Raw genomic sequence first — 19,880 nt, 5'->3', positions numbered from 1 at the left:
AATCGAACCCACTTTCGCCAGAAGAGACCAAACTATAGACGCACCTCTTGCGTGCCAAACAGGATTCGACCGAGCCACACCATCAGCATATACGTATGTACGGTACGTATAGGTATACCTACGCACATGCATAAGTAGTTTACTATGGAGGAAGGCCGTCCCCGGAACATTATCATCATAATCATAATATTCGCTATAGGTAAGCTATATGAGTATGTACAAAACGTTCACTGAACACTGGGTCACCACTCTAGGTAGGTAGGTAGGTAGATAAGGTATAGGTAGGTGAAAGAAAGATGTGGAGAGCCGCAGAAGCGATGTGTAATGCGTGTATAGCCTTCCCGATTTCCTCATTCCCTTGGTGATCAAAGGGCCTGCTTTATGCTAGTGCCTGCTTATTGCTTATCCTTGCCGCCTTTTAATTACGCAATTTTGCCTTTACCAACATTATAGATGAAGGATAGGGTATATAAAGAGAGCTATGTGAGTACATTGTATTGTAGGTACACATATTTAAATGGCGCCCGGTGTGGGGCACCTTTTTTCATAGTGTGTTCTACTTTGAGAGACCAAAAAGTTGCCGGAACGAGGTCTCGAGAAGACCCCCAATATGCCTTTATAAATAAAATCCAATCCTCTTTCTATATATTATTGCCCTTTATCGTTGTTGTGCAATATTGTTTTATGGCAGTTATAGAGGGCATTGTGTGATATTTAGCTAGGCGGATGTAGTCGTCCTCGTTAATATCGTCGTGGGGGCGATATCATCATCATCATCATGAACAACAATATCATCATCATCATCACCGCATCGAACTCAAGTCAGAAGAGAAGAAGAATGAAAGGCGATAGGCGAATCAGGGGCGAGAACTGGAGCCTATAACATGACGCACCCTATATTTTATTTTATTTTTGTGTGCGCTGTTTTTTGTGTATAAAATTGTTGTGTGTTTTTATTTCCAGCCCCCATCATATATACGAGAACGAGAACCAACAATAAAAGAGGACATTTTTCGACCATCATGCCTTTCCTTCCCGTCCCTGTACCTGTCCCTGGGCACTTTGCTTTGCTCTATACCTCTCTACACTCTGCCAAACACTTGCCCCAAATAGTATACATAGCCTAGCGCTAGACATAGCCAGGGTTATAACATGCAGGCAACAAAAAAATATATAAATTTCCAGAATTTTCTTTCTGTAGTTTAAATAATAAAAAAAAAGAGAAAAAATAGAAAAACATCAAACTAACGGTAAAATAACACACAGAGGGAACCAATCCCCCAAACCAAAAGCCAACTAAAGAATCCAAATTACCCCGAAAGGGTTAAAAGTATTATATTTTATTTTGTTGTGTTGTTTTTTGTTGCATCCTTCATGCGAACATGGTTGGGGTTGGTATTTGGAATTTTGTTGCCCCCGCGTGTCGAAGGGGGTAGGTATAGGTGATGGAGGGTTCTGGGAAATATACGGAGCAAAACAAAAAACTTTGTGCATTGAAAATGTGCCTACTTTTGGTGGCTAGCAGTGAATGGTGGTGAAGAATCAAACCTAACCAAACCACCATCAAACACACTAATATAGAGGGGGTGAATTTAGTTTGCGTGCTAGGGGTAGTTTTTCGTTTTTCAACTTCGAAAATGTGTGTGTATGTTTTTTTTTCTGCTTTGCTCTTCTATCACGACGACGACGACGATGATGATGATGATGGGTTTTGCAGGTAGGTACACACAACATGCTAATGCATGCGAATGATTTTGAGTTTTCGCGCTCAAAAAAAAAAGTGGTCAGCGTAGTCGAATCGTAGCAGCAGGAAAAAAAAGTATTAAAATAAATATAAAATAAATAAAGTGTACATGGTGATTGGAGATATAAAAATCAAAAGGATGGGGTTTTGTGGAAATTTTTAGTTTAAACATAATGATGGTGGGTATAACGTAGAGAGCGCGTTCCTATGGTCGGTCTTTCGATCGGTCGGTCGTTCGTTCGGTCGGTCAGTCTTTTATATGTAATGATGTATGTGCATAGTAGTGGTTTTGATTCGTCGATATAACTAGAAGAGGCTAGAGCTACACTATACGAGTCGAGAGTGGCAACCGAGGAGGCGATAGTATAGATATATTTTGTGAACGCACGTGTTCTAAGTGTATGACCCTCTCTCTAGTCGAAAAACGGAAGAGTGTCGTGGAAGTGTAGAATTTATTTTATTTTATTTTATACATTTTTTTTTGTTCGACGTTGTTGGTTATTTTTTCGTTAGCTATAGAATATAATAGAATGGGAAGTATGGTTTGATTCAAGGGAATTTGGCGTAATTTTTGGCAGGGCAGATATTTTGTTGATATATCTGGCTTAGGTATAGATATACCTTATATCTAGTCGAGAGCGACAAATATGCAGATACTGGTCGTTTTATTTTTTGTGCTGTTTTTTGGGAACCTTGGCAACTATTGGGAGGAGCACGCAATTACGCGTAGGCGTGGTGATTTTGATTGGATCTCAGCACATGACCCATGGACGTTTTATATTACTATTTTTTTGTTTTTTGGATAGAAGGACTTTGAACTGGTGAGTGCAACATTTTTAATATTTGCCTATGCAAAGCTAAACGCTCTTGTCATTTGAAAAATTGGTAATTTTTCACATTCTACCTAAACTCAAGACTGCGTATACTATACAGTGTCCGTCCACACAAATCCACTTAAAACACAAATTCAATAATAATTCTTCTAAAAGTCTATTCTGAAAGTACAAAATTAAACATAATTTTCCTTTAACATCGTTATACCATTTATTAAAAGAAGGCGTTTATTTACATATATATAACCTCACTCAGGCTCCAGCTTACTTACTTACTTTACTTAAGGTGGCGCTACAGTCCGGGGCGGACCTGGGCCTCAACCAACAAGCGTCTCCAGCCAGCTCGGTCCCTAGCTAGCTGTCTCCAGTTTCGCACGCCAAGTTGGTTGAGGTCCTCTCCCACCTGGGTGCGCCACCTGAGTCGCGGTCTTCCTCTACTGCGCCGTCCCTCGGGATTGGATTCGAAGACCTTCCGGGCTGGAGCGTTGATGTCCATCCGCTCTACATGACCTAGCCATCTAAGCCGTTGGACTTTGATTCTGCTAACTAGGTCAGTGTCGCTGTACAGCCCGTACAGCTCGTCGTTATATCTTCTCCTCCATTCTCCATCTATGCGTACGGGACCAAAAATCGCCCGAAGAATTTTTCTCTCGAAGCATCCTAAGACGCTCTCATCTTTCTTTGACAGGGTCCAGGCCTCAGCGCCATAAATGAGAACCGGGATGATGAGTGTCTTATAGATGGTGATTTTACATGCTCGAGAGAGGACTTTACTTCTCAATTGCCTTCTAAGTCCAAAGAAGCAGCGATTTGCAAGAGTTATTCTTCGTTTGATTTCAGCGCTGGTGTCGTTGTCTGCATTAATAGCGGTGCCTAGGTAGACAAAGTCCTTAACTACCTCAAAGTTATAGCTGTCCATGGTGACGTTTTGTCCAAGACGTCGTCGTTCAGTGTCCTTTTTTGATGACAGCATATACTTGGTCTTGCCCTCATTGACCACTAAACCCATCTTCTTCGCTTCCGTCGCAATGCTCAAAAACGCTCCACTGACATCACGCTTTGATCTTCCAATTATGTCAATATCATCTGCGTATCCGAGTAATTGGATGGATCTTTGGAAGATTGTGCCTCTAGTGTTGACGATTGAGTTTTGCACAATTCTTTCCAGAACGATGTTGAAGAAGTCGCATGACAGTGCATCGCCTTGTCTAAAACCTTTTTTGACATCAAATGCATCGGTAAGATCTTTTCCGACCTTGATAGAGCAGCGTGCATTCTCCATCGTCATTCTGCACAAACGGATAAGTTTGACAGGGATGCCAAAACTAGACATTGCTCGGTAGAGCTCTTCCCTATAGATGCTGTCATACGCGGCTTTAAAATCGAATCCTGGGTTTTTTCCAAGATCTGCCGTAGTGTGAATATTTGGTCGATAGTGGACTTTCCTGGTCTGAAGCCACACTGATAAGGACCAATCAGGTTGTTGACGAATGGCTTCAGACGTTCACATAATACGGCAGAGAGGATCTTATACGCAATGTTAAGGAGACTGATGCCTCTGTAGTTGGCGCAGTTTAGAGGGTCTCCTTTCTTATGTATCGGGCACACTATGCTGAGATTCCACTCATCGGGCATGCTTTCTTCCGACCAAATTTTGCAGATGAGTTGGTGCATGCTCCCTACCAAGTCATCGCCTGCTGCTTTGAATAGTTCGGCGGTGATGCCGTCAGCTCCAGCAGCTTTGTTTGACTTAAGTTTAGATATAGCTATCTTCACTTCGTCAAGGTCGGGTAGGCGGAATTGTTGATCTGCGTCGCCGAGGTTGAGTGGTTCTATCTCCCTTACAGCGGAGTTCGGTTCGTCATCGCCGTTATATAATTTGGAGAAGTGATCTTTCCATATTCTCAGCATCGACTGTGGTTCTACTACGATGTTCCCTTGATCGTCTTTACAGGCTTCGGTTCGTGGCTGGTACCCTTGGGAGGTTTTTTTTACCTTTTGGTAAAATTTACGAACCTCATTCCTGTTGTGACATCCCTCTATCTCCTCGATCGCGCGCTTCTCATGCTCTCTTTTTTTCCGTCTAAGAAGCCGGTGTTCCTCTCTCCTCTTCTGCTCGTAGAGCTCGCGAGCAGCTCTAGTCCTTTTGTGCAGCGCCGTTTTGTATGCCTCTTGTTTCGCTGCGTGCGCTTGCCGGCATTCGTCGTCAAACCAGGGGTTTCGCTGTGGTGGCCGTGTGAAACCTAGCACTTCAGAGGCGGCATCTCTGATGGCTGCAAGGCAATGTTGCCACTGGTTTTCAATGCTTAATGCAGGAAGCATAGGACTCCTTAGGAGGTTACTAGAGACTCGATCGGAAAAGGACATGGCAGTCTCTTGCGATTGTAGCCGTCTAACGTCGAATCTTCTCACAGTACTTTCTTGTTTTGGCTTGGATCGGGATATCCGTAGCCGTACCTTGGCTACAACGAGGTAGTGGTCCGAGTCAATGTTGGCCTCTCGGAATGTTCGGATATCCTGGATACTGGAGAAGTGTCGTGCGTCGATCGCAATGTGGTCAATCGATTGACGGTTGATTGATCAGGAGATTTCCATGTCCCATTGTGGATATTGAGATGCGTGAACTGCGTACTAGCTACCAGAACGTCTCGCCCCGCAGCGAAATCGACCAGCCTGAATCCGTTGTCGGAGGTGGTGTCGTGAAGGCTGTATCTCCCGATTATGCCACCAAAGATGTCTTCTCTTCCTAGCTTGGCATTAAAATCTCCTAAGACAATTTTAATGTCATAGCCAGGGCACTGCTCATATGTCTTGTCCAAGAGCTCGAAGAACATATCTTTGGTGTCTTCATCTTTCTCCTCTGTTGGGGCATGCGCGCATATTAGGCTTATGTTGGCGAATTTAGCCTTGATGCGGATTGTCGTGATGCGCTCGCTCACACTGTTGAAACTCAAGACTTTTTGCCTGAGCCTAGTTCCAACAACAAATCCACACCCAAATAGACGCTGTCTTTGTTCACGGTAGCAGTCGCCGTAGTAGATATCGCAGTCTTTTAGTTTGCGTTTACCCGGTCCATCCCATCGCACTTCTTGGATGGCTGTAATATCTGCCTTGCAGCAGTTTAGGGCTTCCGCTAATTGTTCGGCTGCACGTGGTCTGTTAAGGGACCTAACATTCCACGTACATATCCGAAGTTCGTTGTCCTTATTTCGTTTGCGTGGGTTGTCAACAGTGAATCCGTCCGTATCCGAGGCTTGTTGTTGCTTCGAAACTATGATGCTTTTACGTGGCCAGGAAGTCACCCCGACGGCACAACCCCCAACCTGGAGGGCCAGATCCTTAGTATAACTCCAAGGAAGGGGAGCCGGATGAACCGCTCCTTATAGGCCTGGGCTCCGAATATGTCGAAGAAGCCCTATAAGGTGTTCACTAAGTAGTTCGACCTTACTGGAACTGTAGACGCCACCGTTGATTCTATCTCGAGAATTCGTTCGCTGCCGCCTGGATAAGGAGAGGTGCCTTAGTGGAAACACCTCTCCCCCCCTCTCTCGTTTGCTGCCCCCAACAACTTTCAGGCTCCAGCATCTTTAACTATTCTGACGGACATTCTTTTGCCTAAACTTGTTTCCCAAAATTTACATATATCTTTCAGACGAACGGATGGCCACTTTTCTTTTTAGAAAAATAAGACGAAATCCTAAAGTTCTTAACAAAATTATTCGTTAACGGTTACGTAAAATTTTTAATAGGACGAAAAGAGAATTTATTTTCAAGATCACATTACCAAACGTTTTTGTTTGAAAGTCTGTTTTTTTAATTAATGAGGTTGAGGAAAGTGTCAATATTTGTCTGTCTTAGACACAAAAAAATACTTTTTATTTGACGTTTTCATAGTTCAAAACTTGCCAAAATCATACGAACTGAAATAAATACTATAGTGAAGAAAGAAAAAGCACCTAGATTCATTAATGATTAACCTTCAAATCAATTATTGGTTATAACTTCAAAAGGGAGCTGCAAATGTACGACTTTTCATGAAAAGCATTTCTTTTAGACGGTTTGTCGAGGCACAAGACTCGTGAACAATAATATGTTGATAGCACATTTTGGGATCGAAGGCAATTTGTAACCTTTCACTACCTTTTCATATTACGTTACACTTCTGTTAAAAAACATTTTTCCAAAAGTTCAAAGCGGTACAGGTGCTCAAAACTTTGATGTTATTTTTTGATCAAACTATTTCATACTTCTTGGCTGTGATAAGAATGTGTATTCAAATCTCTAAAACTTGACCTTTCATCCATAATAAGAGTCAATTATCATTCCTATCCGCATTCTCTTTTTTAAAAAAACTATCTAACTAAGAAAAACTCGAAAAGGTATAAATTATTGTCAAATAAATTGTTTCAGTTCTATCTTCTTAGCTTTGATAATATATAAAAAATTGAGTTTTCCAGGATCTTCAAGTTTTTCATTTGTATACATTTAACAAGAACATAAGAAACACCCAAAGGAGTAACTAAATATACATATATTGGACACGAAACAGAAAAACGTAAGATAAATGATCTTCCTTATTAGGTATATGAGTTTGAAGATATGTAGACTTCTAATAAGGACACGATACCCACTTATACCCAAAAACAAGAAGGATTGTCTGCATGGATAGCATAGGACTTGACTTTATAAAGACTCAATAAACCTTCCCCTTATTTTTTTGTTTTTAGTTATTGTTGTGGAAAATAAATGAAGCTATATCAGAAATGACTGACCCCTCCACCAACTCCTCGCTACGCAAAACATACGCATAAGTCCACCCCCTTATAGAGCTAAACCTAAACAGGAACGAACAACAATAAGAAGTACAAATTAAGAAACTAAAGGAGATCCATTCATTTCCAACCAATATAAAAATACATACATATGTAAATCGTTGCGTGTGTTAAGTTTTGTCACTGACACATACGCTCTATAAGACCCAGAGGTATCTAAATACACACTAGTACATATAAATATATAGAGAATGTTTATCCTCATCATCATCAAGGGTGAGATCCTTAATAAAGGATAAAGCCCAAGAATGTGCGTTAAAATACATACTGTCTTTCTTTTACAAAGATAAGACTTCAATCATCGTGAAAGGACTATATAGCTAGCTAAAGGAGGAGTAGATATAGGTACAAGGCAAGGACTTATGCTGGCCGTGTGGAGTGTGTATTGTACGTATAGGTCTGATGGGCCATCGATCATGGTTGAAGTAGCTCGCTCGCTCGTCTCCGTCGTCGTTTTATCCCTTTTGCCAAATGAAGTTTTATTAGTTTTTTTTTGTTGTTGTTTTGTTTTGTTATGGTCCTACGGGATGGGTGATGGCTGTTTATTCGCCTTTCCTTCCAATAACATTCCCCCTATCCAACCACCCCTCCCTCCAACCAACATGTGCCTAAGCCCCAAACCTTGTTTTGGTGGAAGGACATATGAAAAATGTGTACACGAACTGGCACATGTCCTTTGGGGTTTGGTATTATTTCTTTTTTTTCTTCCGTTTTTGTGTATCAGTCGGTAGGATTGCATGTGGAACGAGTACAACACACGCCCATTGAAATTCTAAGGCACAAAGGCGCCTAGCCACACACACAAAAAAAATGAAGCAAATAAATGAATTTAAACAAGTAGAGAGTACCTATACCTACCAAAAGGGTGTGAGATGGGGTTGTGAACGTGAAATGATGTGGAGGTGCTGCTCCCACATCATCGCACTAAATCGCATTTCCTACAACCATAAGCCCATCTCAGCACTGCCATGCATGCCGCCACCACCGCTACTACCGCCACCTTTAACTATACTATAGGTATCCCCAAACCAGCGCCCATGTATCGCAATCACCCCACGCTCACACAGTGTAGGTTCTGCACGCAATTTTAAGGCGTCATCTATGTGCGCTAACATACAGCGTCCTCTATGCACATCAAAGAGGGAATGAGTTGTATGTTTTTGTTTCTACCCCCCTTGTCGTTCATAGAGCAAGAGCAAGTTTGGTGCTAGCCTTCGCTTCCCTTCCCTTCCTTTGCTTTCCCTTCCCAAACCTTCCTGGCTGTAACCAGGTGAAGCGAAAAAAAACTCACAGCTCTAAAAATGTATTACCAACTCCCCACGAATGAGTGTGTTGAAAAAATAAAATGGAAAAAGGAACGTGGTCCTGTTTTGCCAGAGGGTCAGGAGAAGATTGCTAGGACGAAGGGAAAGGAAGGGAGTGATGGGTGTTGGGCTGCTTGTTGTAGCGTTTGACCAGAGTTTGTGTTCCATCAGGCCCTGTTTTTATATAAATGCCTGTGTTGGCGCTATGGCCGAGTTGTAGAATTTTATATGGTTCCAGGAATAGTTGGCGGTGTTCTTTCTATTGGGATTCTGTACCTAGCCTACCTACCTACATACAAACTTTCGTATATACCTACTGTGCGAATAAACCTCGTGGCCCTCTTCAATTTTAAGCTTGCTGCTGCTGCAACTGCAACTGCATCTCTAACTCGTTATGAGATAGAATGGAGCATTTGAATGGTGGCAAAGAGGAGATTTGGTTGTATTTATAAAAGTGCATCAGAGGTCTCCTTCTCTATTCTATCTTTCTCTCTCTCTCTGTCTTTCTATCACGCACACATTTTTTGATATCTGTCTTTCTCTGTTTGGTCCGAGTGCTTATTTTTATGACGAGGTAACAATAGGATGCACCTACCTACAGACCCAGGATTTTATATATTTTTTTGTTCAAAGTTGTAGTAGTAGAAATAGTATAGGTACTTTATGTACCTACATATAACTCCCACTATCATGGTGTGGTTATCCGGGAATGATTGGGTCTTTTGGGGGAAAGCTTTTTGAAAAAAAAAAAAAAATTGAATAGAAAAAAATAGCCGGTACTGAATAACACGATAGCTGAGCCGTTAATCACCGCGTCCGGCTAGGTCGCTCGCCCGCTCGGTCATCGTCGTCGTCGTCGGTCGGTTGTTCAGTTGGTCATTCGTTTGGGTTTTGGTATAGATAGGTATAAAAGAATGGATAAAGAGAGGATGAAGCTGTTATAGCCGGTCAAAGGGTGCGCTAATTGGTTTTTATCAAATTTCTAAAGAGACATTGGCGATTTGGTCGGTAGGGAGGGTTAGGGAATCGGAATATAACATATAGAGTGCGAGTGAATGAGGGTTTTTGATGTTGATGTAGATTTTTATATAGCCGATATGATGATGGTTAGCGCAAGTCGTTGTAGTTTTTTTTTTATATTTTTCTATTCTATCCCCCTCTATGTACAAGACTTCTCTTTCTCTCCTTTTAACTCTCTTGATTGAGTATAAGTTCAATGAATTACATTTTTCTTTTTCGTTAGGGCGCATATAATGATGGAATCAAATTAAATGGATTGAAAAAATTAAGGAAGTCAAAAGAAATTTTATTTACCCCGAAGGATTTTTATGGTAGTTACCTTATACCTACAAATAAAGTCTTGTATAACTACACAAACAGTTTTAGTAAATAACCAAATAGATCTTTTAAAAACTATTCAAAAAACTATAAGTAAGAGAGAAATACTATTTCGATTATGGTATAGAAACATCTACAAATCAGAAGTGAGGTTTTCTTAGTAGCATGATTTGCCCTTCATTTGTAGAATTTAGCTAGAAAATTGTATTGGGGAGCAAATTGTTAATTTGTTCAGAAATCTTCATACAAACTTCGATAAACTTATTCCTAAAATGTCTAAAATAACAATCCGTAAATTCAGAAATTAATGCGGCTTACAATTTGTTCACATTCAAAAATAACCGAATGCCTTACACAATTTCTAAATTTTGTCACAGTTATAGCTAGAATGAGTAGTACCCGTGGCATGATGGTTAGTGCGTTGGATTGTCATGCCAGAGGTCTTGGGTTCGAACCCTGACTATGCCATCTAAAGTCTTTTCACTGGTACTGCCTCTTGCGAGGAATTGACAAATTCTCCAAGAGTAAATCTTGTCATGAAAAAGTGCTTTCTCAAATTAGCCGTTCGGATTCGGCACATTAACTGTAGGTCCCCGACATCCCTGCAATTACTCGTACACATGATGGGTTGAGAGTTGTAAGTCACTAGGCCCTAGTTCGCAAAGGACTGTTGCGCCACCCAATTTAATTTACAGCTATGGAATGCATAGGTAGTAGAGACTTTGGTTTCGATACCTAACTGTGACATTTAACGTGTTTTTCATTGCAACTAGACAAATCTTATAAGAGTTCTTATTCTTCTCATCAAAGGGCTTTGTAAAATTCGCCTTTCGGATGCGGCTAAAAAACTTTGTGTCTCTGTCATTACTCGCACACAGGAATGGTTGAAAGTTATAAATCACAAGGCCTGGGTTCTCTACGGGCTAATAGAACATTCTAATAGTTTTCTGTGGAATAAGAGTTTTGGAGTCTAAACAAACAGAAATGACCTTGACAATTTTTGGAGCTCTTTTTCAAAAACATAAATTGAAACAGTAAAAGAGTTTTCCAGCGTTTTGTAGAACTTAAAAACGATATGTTCCAGACCTATTAATTATTTAATTCAAAATAAATAATTTATTACTTTGAATATGAATCATCAATGAAATTTAAAATTCTAAGAACTTGCAAATGCTTGAATCTATGAAATGGAGACACAAAATACATTTCAAAATTTCTTTCATTTACAAATCTTGCAAAACACTAAGTAAGATTATTGAAAACATCAAACATCCAAACAATAGGTTAGAAATAAATTAAAAACAAATATTTATAGTTTAAATCCAATGGTAGCTCTAGAAAAAAAATGCAATAAAATCTGTTTTAACTTCCTATAGGAAGTTTTTAAAATGGCTACGTTTTTTCAAATTGTAGATTTGGACATTTCTTGACTTTGAAAGGTCATTTGAATCCAAATCAAAGGATTTCAGAAAGATGTACATATGTACGTTCAGGATGCGTTTTTCTTCGGTAAAAATCTCAAGAACCAGGAGAGAAATCGACTTGAAATAAATTTTGTTTTAACATCAAAATATGCTAAAAAGTGTTTAAAAAATTGAGTGGGTACTTTTATTTATTTTATCAATTAAAAAGAAAATAAATAAATTAGTTCGCCCCAAAATCTCTTGAACCAATGACGTTGGTGATTTTAATTAAATTTTCAATAAATTAAAAAATCTAAACACATATTTGTCGCCTCATGAAGTTTGCAAACGAAAAATGTAATTACCTCAAAAATAATAGTTTTCATCAAAGAATAATATTTTTAACATCTGCTCAGAATTGAAGAATTAAATTTAAAAGTTGAAGTAACAGTTTTTTCTTAAAATACAAATCTTAAAAAGGGTTTTAAAAGTTTGTACAAATGGATGTTTAACTCGATTATCCTGGCAACGATTGAATATATTGTCTTCAAAATGTATTAACATTCAGTAACATTTTTAAAAATCCGATTGTCAGTTATTTTATAGAAAATAAAAAAATTCAAAAATACTTCACATAATTGGTAAAAAATGTTTTTTAGCTCGAATGTCTTGAAAATATAACTTATATTATATGCAAACATTCTTAACGTAATAAAATGTTCAATAATTATTTTTGTATAAGTAATAATTACTTTCTAATTTGTTTACATTTTTAAGTAATTTTTAAAAAAATCACATCGACAATTTTTTTGAAAAAAAAAACGAAATCCTAAATTGTCGGCTAAAGTATCTTGATAAATGTATTGACTCCAAATGTTTTTATCTTAAAATATTGTTATAAATATTTTGCATTAGAAACTGCTCAAAATCTTTAAGGTATTAAACCCATTAAGGATCTCTTAGCGCGTTCTACAAGCACCTTCACAGCTCAAGAAATTACTCACATCATAGGTTTTATTCTACACTTCTTTACGAAAAGATGAAATATTTACGAAAAAATTAGCAATTAAACTAAAAGCATAAAGAGAACCTCAACAAGAGTTGACATCAGAGAGTTACAATTGTACTTAGTTCCTAGAAATCAAGAACTCAGGAAATTCTAGCATTTCCATGAATAAGTATATACATATTTGCTTATGCATACCTTAATGGCAGTATGAAGTAAGGTATGGGTTCGGGTACCTACCTACTCGTATTATGCTAACATCAAACCAGACAAAGGGTCTTCTTTTGGGAAAGAAAAACACTCACGCAGAATATAAAAGGAAACACCAACAATTCCTGTTCATATATGTACATATGCGAATGATGGTAATATAGTACCGTAGCGAGCTTGCTACAGAATAAACCTTTCCTTTCTAAAATAAGGCTTGAACACATTCTTAGGAGCCCCAACAACAACAAAAAACCCGTCGACGCCACCGCCGCCGTTGTTACCACTAACACTACCGCCGCACAGTTATGCTTCGATGAACGTTGTTTGTTGGCAGTTCTTGGTATAGTGACGCTGTCTTTTATAACCGAACTCAACTCCAACTCACCGCACCGAACCCAACCCAACCCAACCTAACCTTACCCAAACTTCCTGTACCCTTTACCCATATTTTTCTCGCTATATAGAAGCCGCCACTTCGACTTTATTTTTGGGTTCGAAACCCAAGGATTTCTGTATAAGTTATATATTTTTTTTATGTTGTGCCTTAGTCCCGTTTCATTTCGGATCCCTTGTTTGAAACACATCAGAGAGCTGGAGAAGAAGAAGAAGACGAAGGTGGTAACGATAGGATGCGATGCAGTGAGTTAGGTTATCTCCTCGGGAACCACCACCTAAACCGATTTTTCGTTTTGAGATGGTAGCGTTTTTGCTACTGCTGCTTCTGATGTTGTCGGTAGTGGTTGACGATTCTCTAGAATATATATGTACAAAGGTATAGGGCAAGAGGGGGTATTTCCATCAGGCAACATCAGGCACACAATGGGGATGATGAATTACCAGCAGGGATCTATGCGGGCGTTGCGGATGAATTGATATGAGTAGGGGTAGATTTAAGGGATCTCTCGCTCCGGCATTGTTGGGTAATTTTTCGAGATGGTTCTCTACTCCACGACGACGACGATGATGATGATGGTGGTGGCGGCGAGTGACGACGACGACGGTGGGTGGATGAATAAAAAAAAAAAAAAAACTTGTGCCAGGATGAAGGAGGAGGGTTGTAGTGTTTGGGGTGTAGGTTGGTAGCAGCAACATCAGAAGATAAAAAGGAGCAACTTCTACTGCTGCTTTTGATGCTGATGATGATGAGTAGAATGACTGAGGACAACGTCGAAACTCAAGCAGACTGGGAAAGGATAATACACACAATACCCTGCCACTTTGAGATACCACTCTTAATGCTACGGAGAGCTGTGTTCAAGACCCTCTGAGCTTTTGCCAAACTCATTTCTACCTCCTATCCTTTCTCCCTTTCCTGTTTGTATCCCATTTCATGTTTAGGTTGAGTATATCTACACCTACTTACGCTTTTCTGGAAGACGACCCATAAAATTGGTGGCGACTGAATTCACAGTTGTCTGCCAAAATGGAAGGATTGTGCAGAGAGATGAAAATGATTTCGGGTAATAGCAAACCCTACCTAACCTAAGCCATCATCCAACACCACCACCTACCTACCTAACCATCAGTATTAGGAAGAGACCATGACTGGGTTCTATTTCAAGCCAACGAGGACGATGAGGACGACGACTATGGTGATGACTACGAGCTACGACGAACGACGACGACAACGAAGTAGATATTCCCGAAATGAGGGTTTGCCTCCCTGCGAAACGACACATAAGAATTTCCTTTCCACTCTGAAGGGTTCTTCGGAATCGGTTCTGTTTTTCGTTTTTTTTTTTTTAGTTCTTTTCTTTTTTGTTGTCTTCATTTTACTGTGCTTTCAGTTCCATCATACCCGTTCTACATATCTACCCTCTGTGATGCCCAAGAAGGGCTTTTATAGATTGGACGGACTTTTTCTCCTAGTCGTTTGCTTTTTTTTATTTCATTTTGGTGTACAAAAGCGGATAAAGTAAGGGTCGGTCGACTACGCCGCAGTTAGAAAACGGACCCGGGTTTTCTCTTCACGAGGATGACATGATGGCAGTGCCACGAGGGTCGGATGGGAGTGGTGATGATGGCAGGCGTGGGTTGTGATCGAAGAATGATGGAGAGGGGGGGGGGAGAGTTAGAATGTGTGTGGAACATTCCTGCTGATTTTAGCCTTCTACAATCTGCTGCCTTAGTTGCTTCTCCGATACCTACCCTTGATGATGAGTTGTATAAATGAATCTATGGAGAGAGGGTGGGGGAGGTGAATAGAAATGGGGTGCCTTAATTTTGCCTTGGATCCTGAGCCCTACCCTCTCGGTGCTTTCTTATTATTTTTTTTGTATCATCGCCCCCGTGAGGTCTGCTAGTAACATGGGTGTGGGAGGTAGTTGATGTGGTAACCATTCACCCATCCTCATTTTCACCATAGCTTCTCTGTGTACTGCGAGTTTCGCCGTCTTCTTCGGGCTACACAACATGCTGAGAGTGTAGAATAAAAATTCCTAATTTTTTTCTTTTTTCCTTCGTCCTTTTTGATGTTTAAGTATAGAGAGGTAAATATCAAAGAAGGAGGGGAGGATGGATGGAGAGCAAAAAAAAAAGTAAACGGAACGTAACTTGGTCTTTTTCTGAGGGATTATCCGCTGTCCGAACTTTTTCACAAGCAGCACTGTAGTACTGATGGTGGTGGTCTCTATACCCACTTGGATTGGGATGAGCATTATTTTTGGAGGAATGGTGAAGGAAGTCCCTTGCCAAAGGAGCACATGAACACAAAAAAAAGGGGGATGATTATGATTTTTCTTGATTTTTTTGTTGTTGTGTGCTTGCTACTTCTGTGCTATATTCTCAGAGCCTGTGAGTTATTTTTCTTCTTTTGGTCGATGACGACGACGACTACGACGACGACGATGAATACGGCGGAGGTGGTGGGTGAAAATTGGATAAATGAGGTGACTGTGCAAGGGAATAGTGCCGGCGACGTTGTCGACTACGACGACGTTTGGGCTGTCCTCATTCTTTTGTGTATAGTGATGGGGTGGAGGTACGTATGTATGTATATGCTGTCAAAGCGGGTATATGTTTAGGTTGGGTCGTCGTCGTCGTTGGGTATAGTATGGAAGAGTGTGCGATGTGATGTAGAATTGATGTTGATGATGATCATAAGGGTATAGCATCAGGCTTCAGAGGGAAGGGTGAAAATATAGAGGCTTGGGATGATATTTTTCTATCTGGATATGTGTATCTTATTCCTATATCTCTTAGCTACTTTTTTTTCTTTCAATTTCTTCTCCTCTATATGTCATCTATAACACCCCATCAGAGGACGATGCGATGTGTCCTTGTTCTTCTCGACATCTAGTCGTTATTTTTTGGTTAAAGATTTTTTTTCTATAAAGGGGACTCTACCTATAGCCATATAGCAAGTTTAGGTACCTACCTACCTATTCATAATATATCTACGACACCCCAAGACACCCTGAAATCGCTCGTGGTGGTCTCTGGTTCATATTGGGGGTGGTTGGTAGAAGGATATATGATTAATTTTGTTTTTTTTTTCTTTCTGCTCTTTACTTTCATTCTATTTTCTTTCCATTTTTTCGACATTTTTTCTTTATGTCTTAGCATTTCCTGAAAGTAATTGGCCAGCTGATTTGTTGTTCTTGAATGAGGGTTTATAGTATAGGGTATATGGGATAGTCTTATGCTATTTTTTTTTTTTTAGTTCAGCACTCCCTGAGACATTTTTTTATTGTTGGGTTTTACTATACTACTGGAGAGGACAAGTTTGGTTTTTGGAAAACTGGTGTCGCAGTATACTTCTCTTTTCTGTTGCTACCAAAGTGGGTACCACCCCTAAAGTGTCTTTTTTTCAAGTATTTCTTATTTTATGATCATCTCCTGCAGGGATAATTTATCACGAACAAACCAAGGGCAAAGCAAATTCACTTTAACAATTAAAGTATAGGTACCTTTAGAGTATAGATATAATATTAAGCATGGGTATTTATTGCGAGGTTACAGTGATTTTATGAAAACTGATGGCTAATGATTATTTCTTAAGAATAATCAAAGGTTTGAGTATAACTAAGAAAAAAAAACCGATCTCAAGGACGAATTGTATATTTTTTTTATTTTATTGTTTAGTGCAAATGGGTCAATTTTTGTCTTGACAACTTAAACCTTGTTAAGTCATTCTAGCCAAAGAAGCCCCATAGCACTTATCTATCTTTCATTTATTGTCACAAATTTGTATGAAAAAGAGAAATGGATTCAGACACTTTTTTTGAACTTATCAAATTTTCTTTAAAATATGAATCAAGTTAATAATTCGGTCAAATTGACACCTAGATTCTTATATCCTTACAAATTGTTTAAAATAGAGGAGTTTTTGAAAGAGAGCTTGAAGAAAAATCACGATTGAAACAAGGAACATTACATACAAAGGAAGAGTTAATATCTTTGGTATTTTAAATGTTTCCATATCTGACACCAAACTCTTAGATTTAATATTAAGAGTTCATTTATCATATTCTGTGAATTTGCATCAATATCTTCTTTTTTTGTTCATACCATTCTTGATAACTTCAGTGTTAAACAAAACTGCAGAAATGTAAGTACCATCGGGTTATAGCGAAAAGCTAACAATAAATTTACAAAAGGTATCAAATTATTTAATTTATATAATTGTCCAAAATAAAGAAGAAAGTGTCTTGCACTTAGCTTTCAAGATGACAACGCAAGTATTGTTAAAGCTAGAATTGATAGGAAACATTACCGAAATTGGCAACTTAGCCTGATCATAAATGTATGGTTTAGACTTGGGTGCTTTGATGCTTTAAAAAGTGACTTCAAACTATTTTTTTTTGGCAACTTTTTTGTAATTCAAGAAATTGTATAATCAGTCTTTTGTTTTTAGTAACATAGTTAAGCTGACACGTCCCGGCGGGTGGTGGAGCTACGAATTGATACTACGGTCAATATTCGAGCTAGAAATTGTGGAATTCGCTTGACAAGTTTTGAAACTATTGAAATAGTTTTTATATTAATAAAGGATTAGGTTAACAATTCAGAAAGAGTATTTCAAGCTCGTTTTAATAAACCGTTTCATTACTCGTTCGTGTTAAACAGAATCTACCTTTGGCAATATTTTATTTTTACTTAACTTAAGATCTAGAAAATGTTTGACAGTTTTGAACTGCGAATGTTTGTCGTTATTTTGTTTTGTTTTTTAATTTGACGAACAAAAGTTGTAGAAATTGATGCTTTGAAGAGATGTTATCAACAAGGATCGTAAGAAGAGGAAACATATGTAGACTTTATAAATAAATGTTAAGCTAAGCTAACCTTTAATGTTTTTCGTTCTACGGCTCTCTTAAAAAGGTTTAGAAATAAGAACATTGTATGGAAGTTTTATTATTTCGTAAAAAAACTAAAAATAATCAGAATCTTGTTTTTTACTTCTTATTTGCATTTTTTGAAGTTTTTAATAGTGAATTGTTTTGATCTTTTTCAAAGATTTTCCTTTCTGTTTCGAATGGAAACTAGGAGTGTGAGGTACTCAGATTTTCATAGTGATTTTTTTAAAAGACAATATAGGAGAATTAACTTAATTGTTGACCCTTATAATACTTTATTTTGTTTTTTTTTCCAAATTTTAAATTCATGTTTTTGAACATGAAGAAATTATTAGTTCAAGGAAAAAACTTAATATCCTCCAATATTTTGAATTATTCCACATTTTTTTCTTTGAAAAAAAATACATTGTCATACAAAAATATCTAGTCTAGTTTTCTATATCGGAAGTAGGATGTTTCAAAATCATTCTCAACTGATTTTGGAACGTAAATTTCGAATATTTAGAACATTAAGAATAATTTTGTTTTTTTAAAACAAAAAACATACTCGGGGGAATTTCAAAGACTGTAGGTTGATATTTTTTATTTTTCCCTGACTTAATCATTAAGAAATTCAATTTTGAAAATTGTGGAACGTATTCATAACTTCTTAAATATTTCATCTTATTTCAGTTAAATACATTTTGTTGGTAGTTGTGGTGGATTCTACAACAAATTGGTACTGAGAAATGATGTTTTGTTTGTTTAACATATAAATACTTTATTAGATTTAGAAAACAAGATATAGCCAAATTTTAAGTTTAAGATTCCACAATTTTTTAAATATGTAATAATATTGAAAACAGATTCCACAACTATTTAAATGATTATAAAGTCGAAAAGAGTGCAGCTTATATTTTATATTTGAATGCGTGCAAGTTTATCGAAGCAAATTCACAATAGATAGATTTTAAAGGTTCTAGAAAATTTTGAACTTGTACATGAATATATTATAAACGTATGTATGCCATTATCTTAGAAACTAAATATATGCAGAGGGTGCTACAGGTATCCAGATTTGATTGTATTATATTTTAAGAGTAACATTGGTTTGTTTTTATTTATTTTAAAAATCCTACCTTATGCAAAAGCACGGATGCTTTACGTTTAGCTGCCATTCGAGGAATTTTGAAAGTTTTTTTTTATTAATTTGTGTTTCACTAAAAAAAGTCACTCTCCCTCACTCTGTGTCACTCTTGGTGTTTTGTCACTCTATTTTATTCTTTGTCTAATTTCCACTAAATCTCACTTTTAAGTCACAATTCTGTTGTTTGACTTTATTTTTAAATCCGTTATTATGTTTCTGCAGGATATTTTCAAAAGCAAACAATTTTAACCGCCAAATCGTTTTTTTGAACTTGACCTTCGCACAGGAACAAGTTGGATGAGAATAAATATTTATTATCCTTCTTCACAATTGAAGCACTTTCTTATGTTTTGTGTTTTTTTTTTTAAATATTATTTATATGGTTAGGTTCCACAAATTTATTAGCACTAAACAACAATTTTTCTTGTTCTATTTTGCCCACAAAATTGAATGAAATTTAATTGAGTGGGACTTGTTTATTTTCCGTTATTCTCAAAAAGGACAATCCAATACCAATCGGGCTGAAAATCAACTGCTGACTGACCAAAACAGAAACATGCATCAATGTTTTCTAGAGCGGTTGTTGTATATTTTGTTAGATTGAAGGAAGAAGAAGAAGAAACTGAATGGAATATCCTTCTATACGAACTCCTAACTGTAATATCCCACCATCCATAAAGGACCTGCGCAGGATGTACGGCTTTTATAGAGAGTCGTTGTCGTCGTCGTTCGTTGTCGTCTATATTATTTTGTCTGGAGGGATGCACGTGTATAAGTGCGAGTGTACTCT

General features: G+C 38.0%; 1 protein-coding gene across 2 annotated transcripts in view; it reads right to left on the bottom strand.

Annotated features, from left to right (window-relative positions):
• Window positions 1-19,644, bottom strand: part of LOC129940982 (nucleolar protein 4-like) — a 36,511-nt gene extending 16,867 nt beyond the window's left edge. For both annotated transcript variants that reach the window (XM_056049515.1, XM_056049516.1), the window contains exon 1: window positions 19,083-19,644. In XM_056049515.1, coding sequence (XP_055905490.1) covers window positions 19,083-19,121 — 39 coding nt within the window. In that variant the 5' untranslated portion in view covers window positions 19,122-19,644. The remainder of the gene's footprint in view (window positions 1-19,082) is intronic.
• Window positions 19,645-19,880: the final 236 nt, after the last annotated feature.

Source organism: Eupeodes corollae, chromosome 1, assembly GCF_945859685.1.
Source record: "Eupeodes corollae chromosome 1, idEupCoro1.1, whole genome shotgun sequence".
NCBI lineage: Eukaryota > Metazoa > Arthropoda > Insecta > Diptera > Syrphidae > Eupeodes > Eupeodes corollae.
This window is presented reverse-complemented; position numbering and strand designations above follow the sequence as displayed.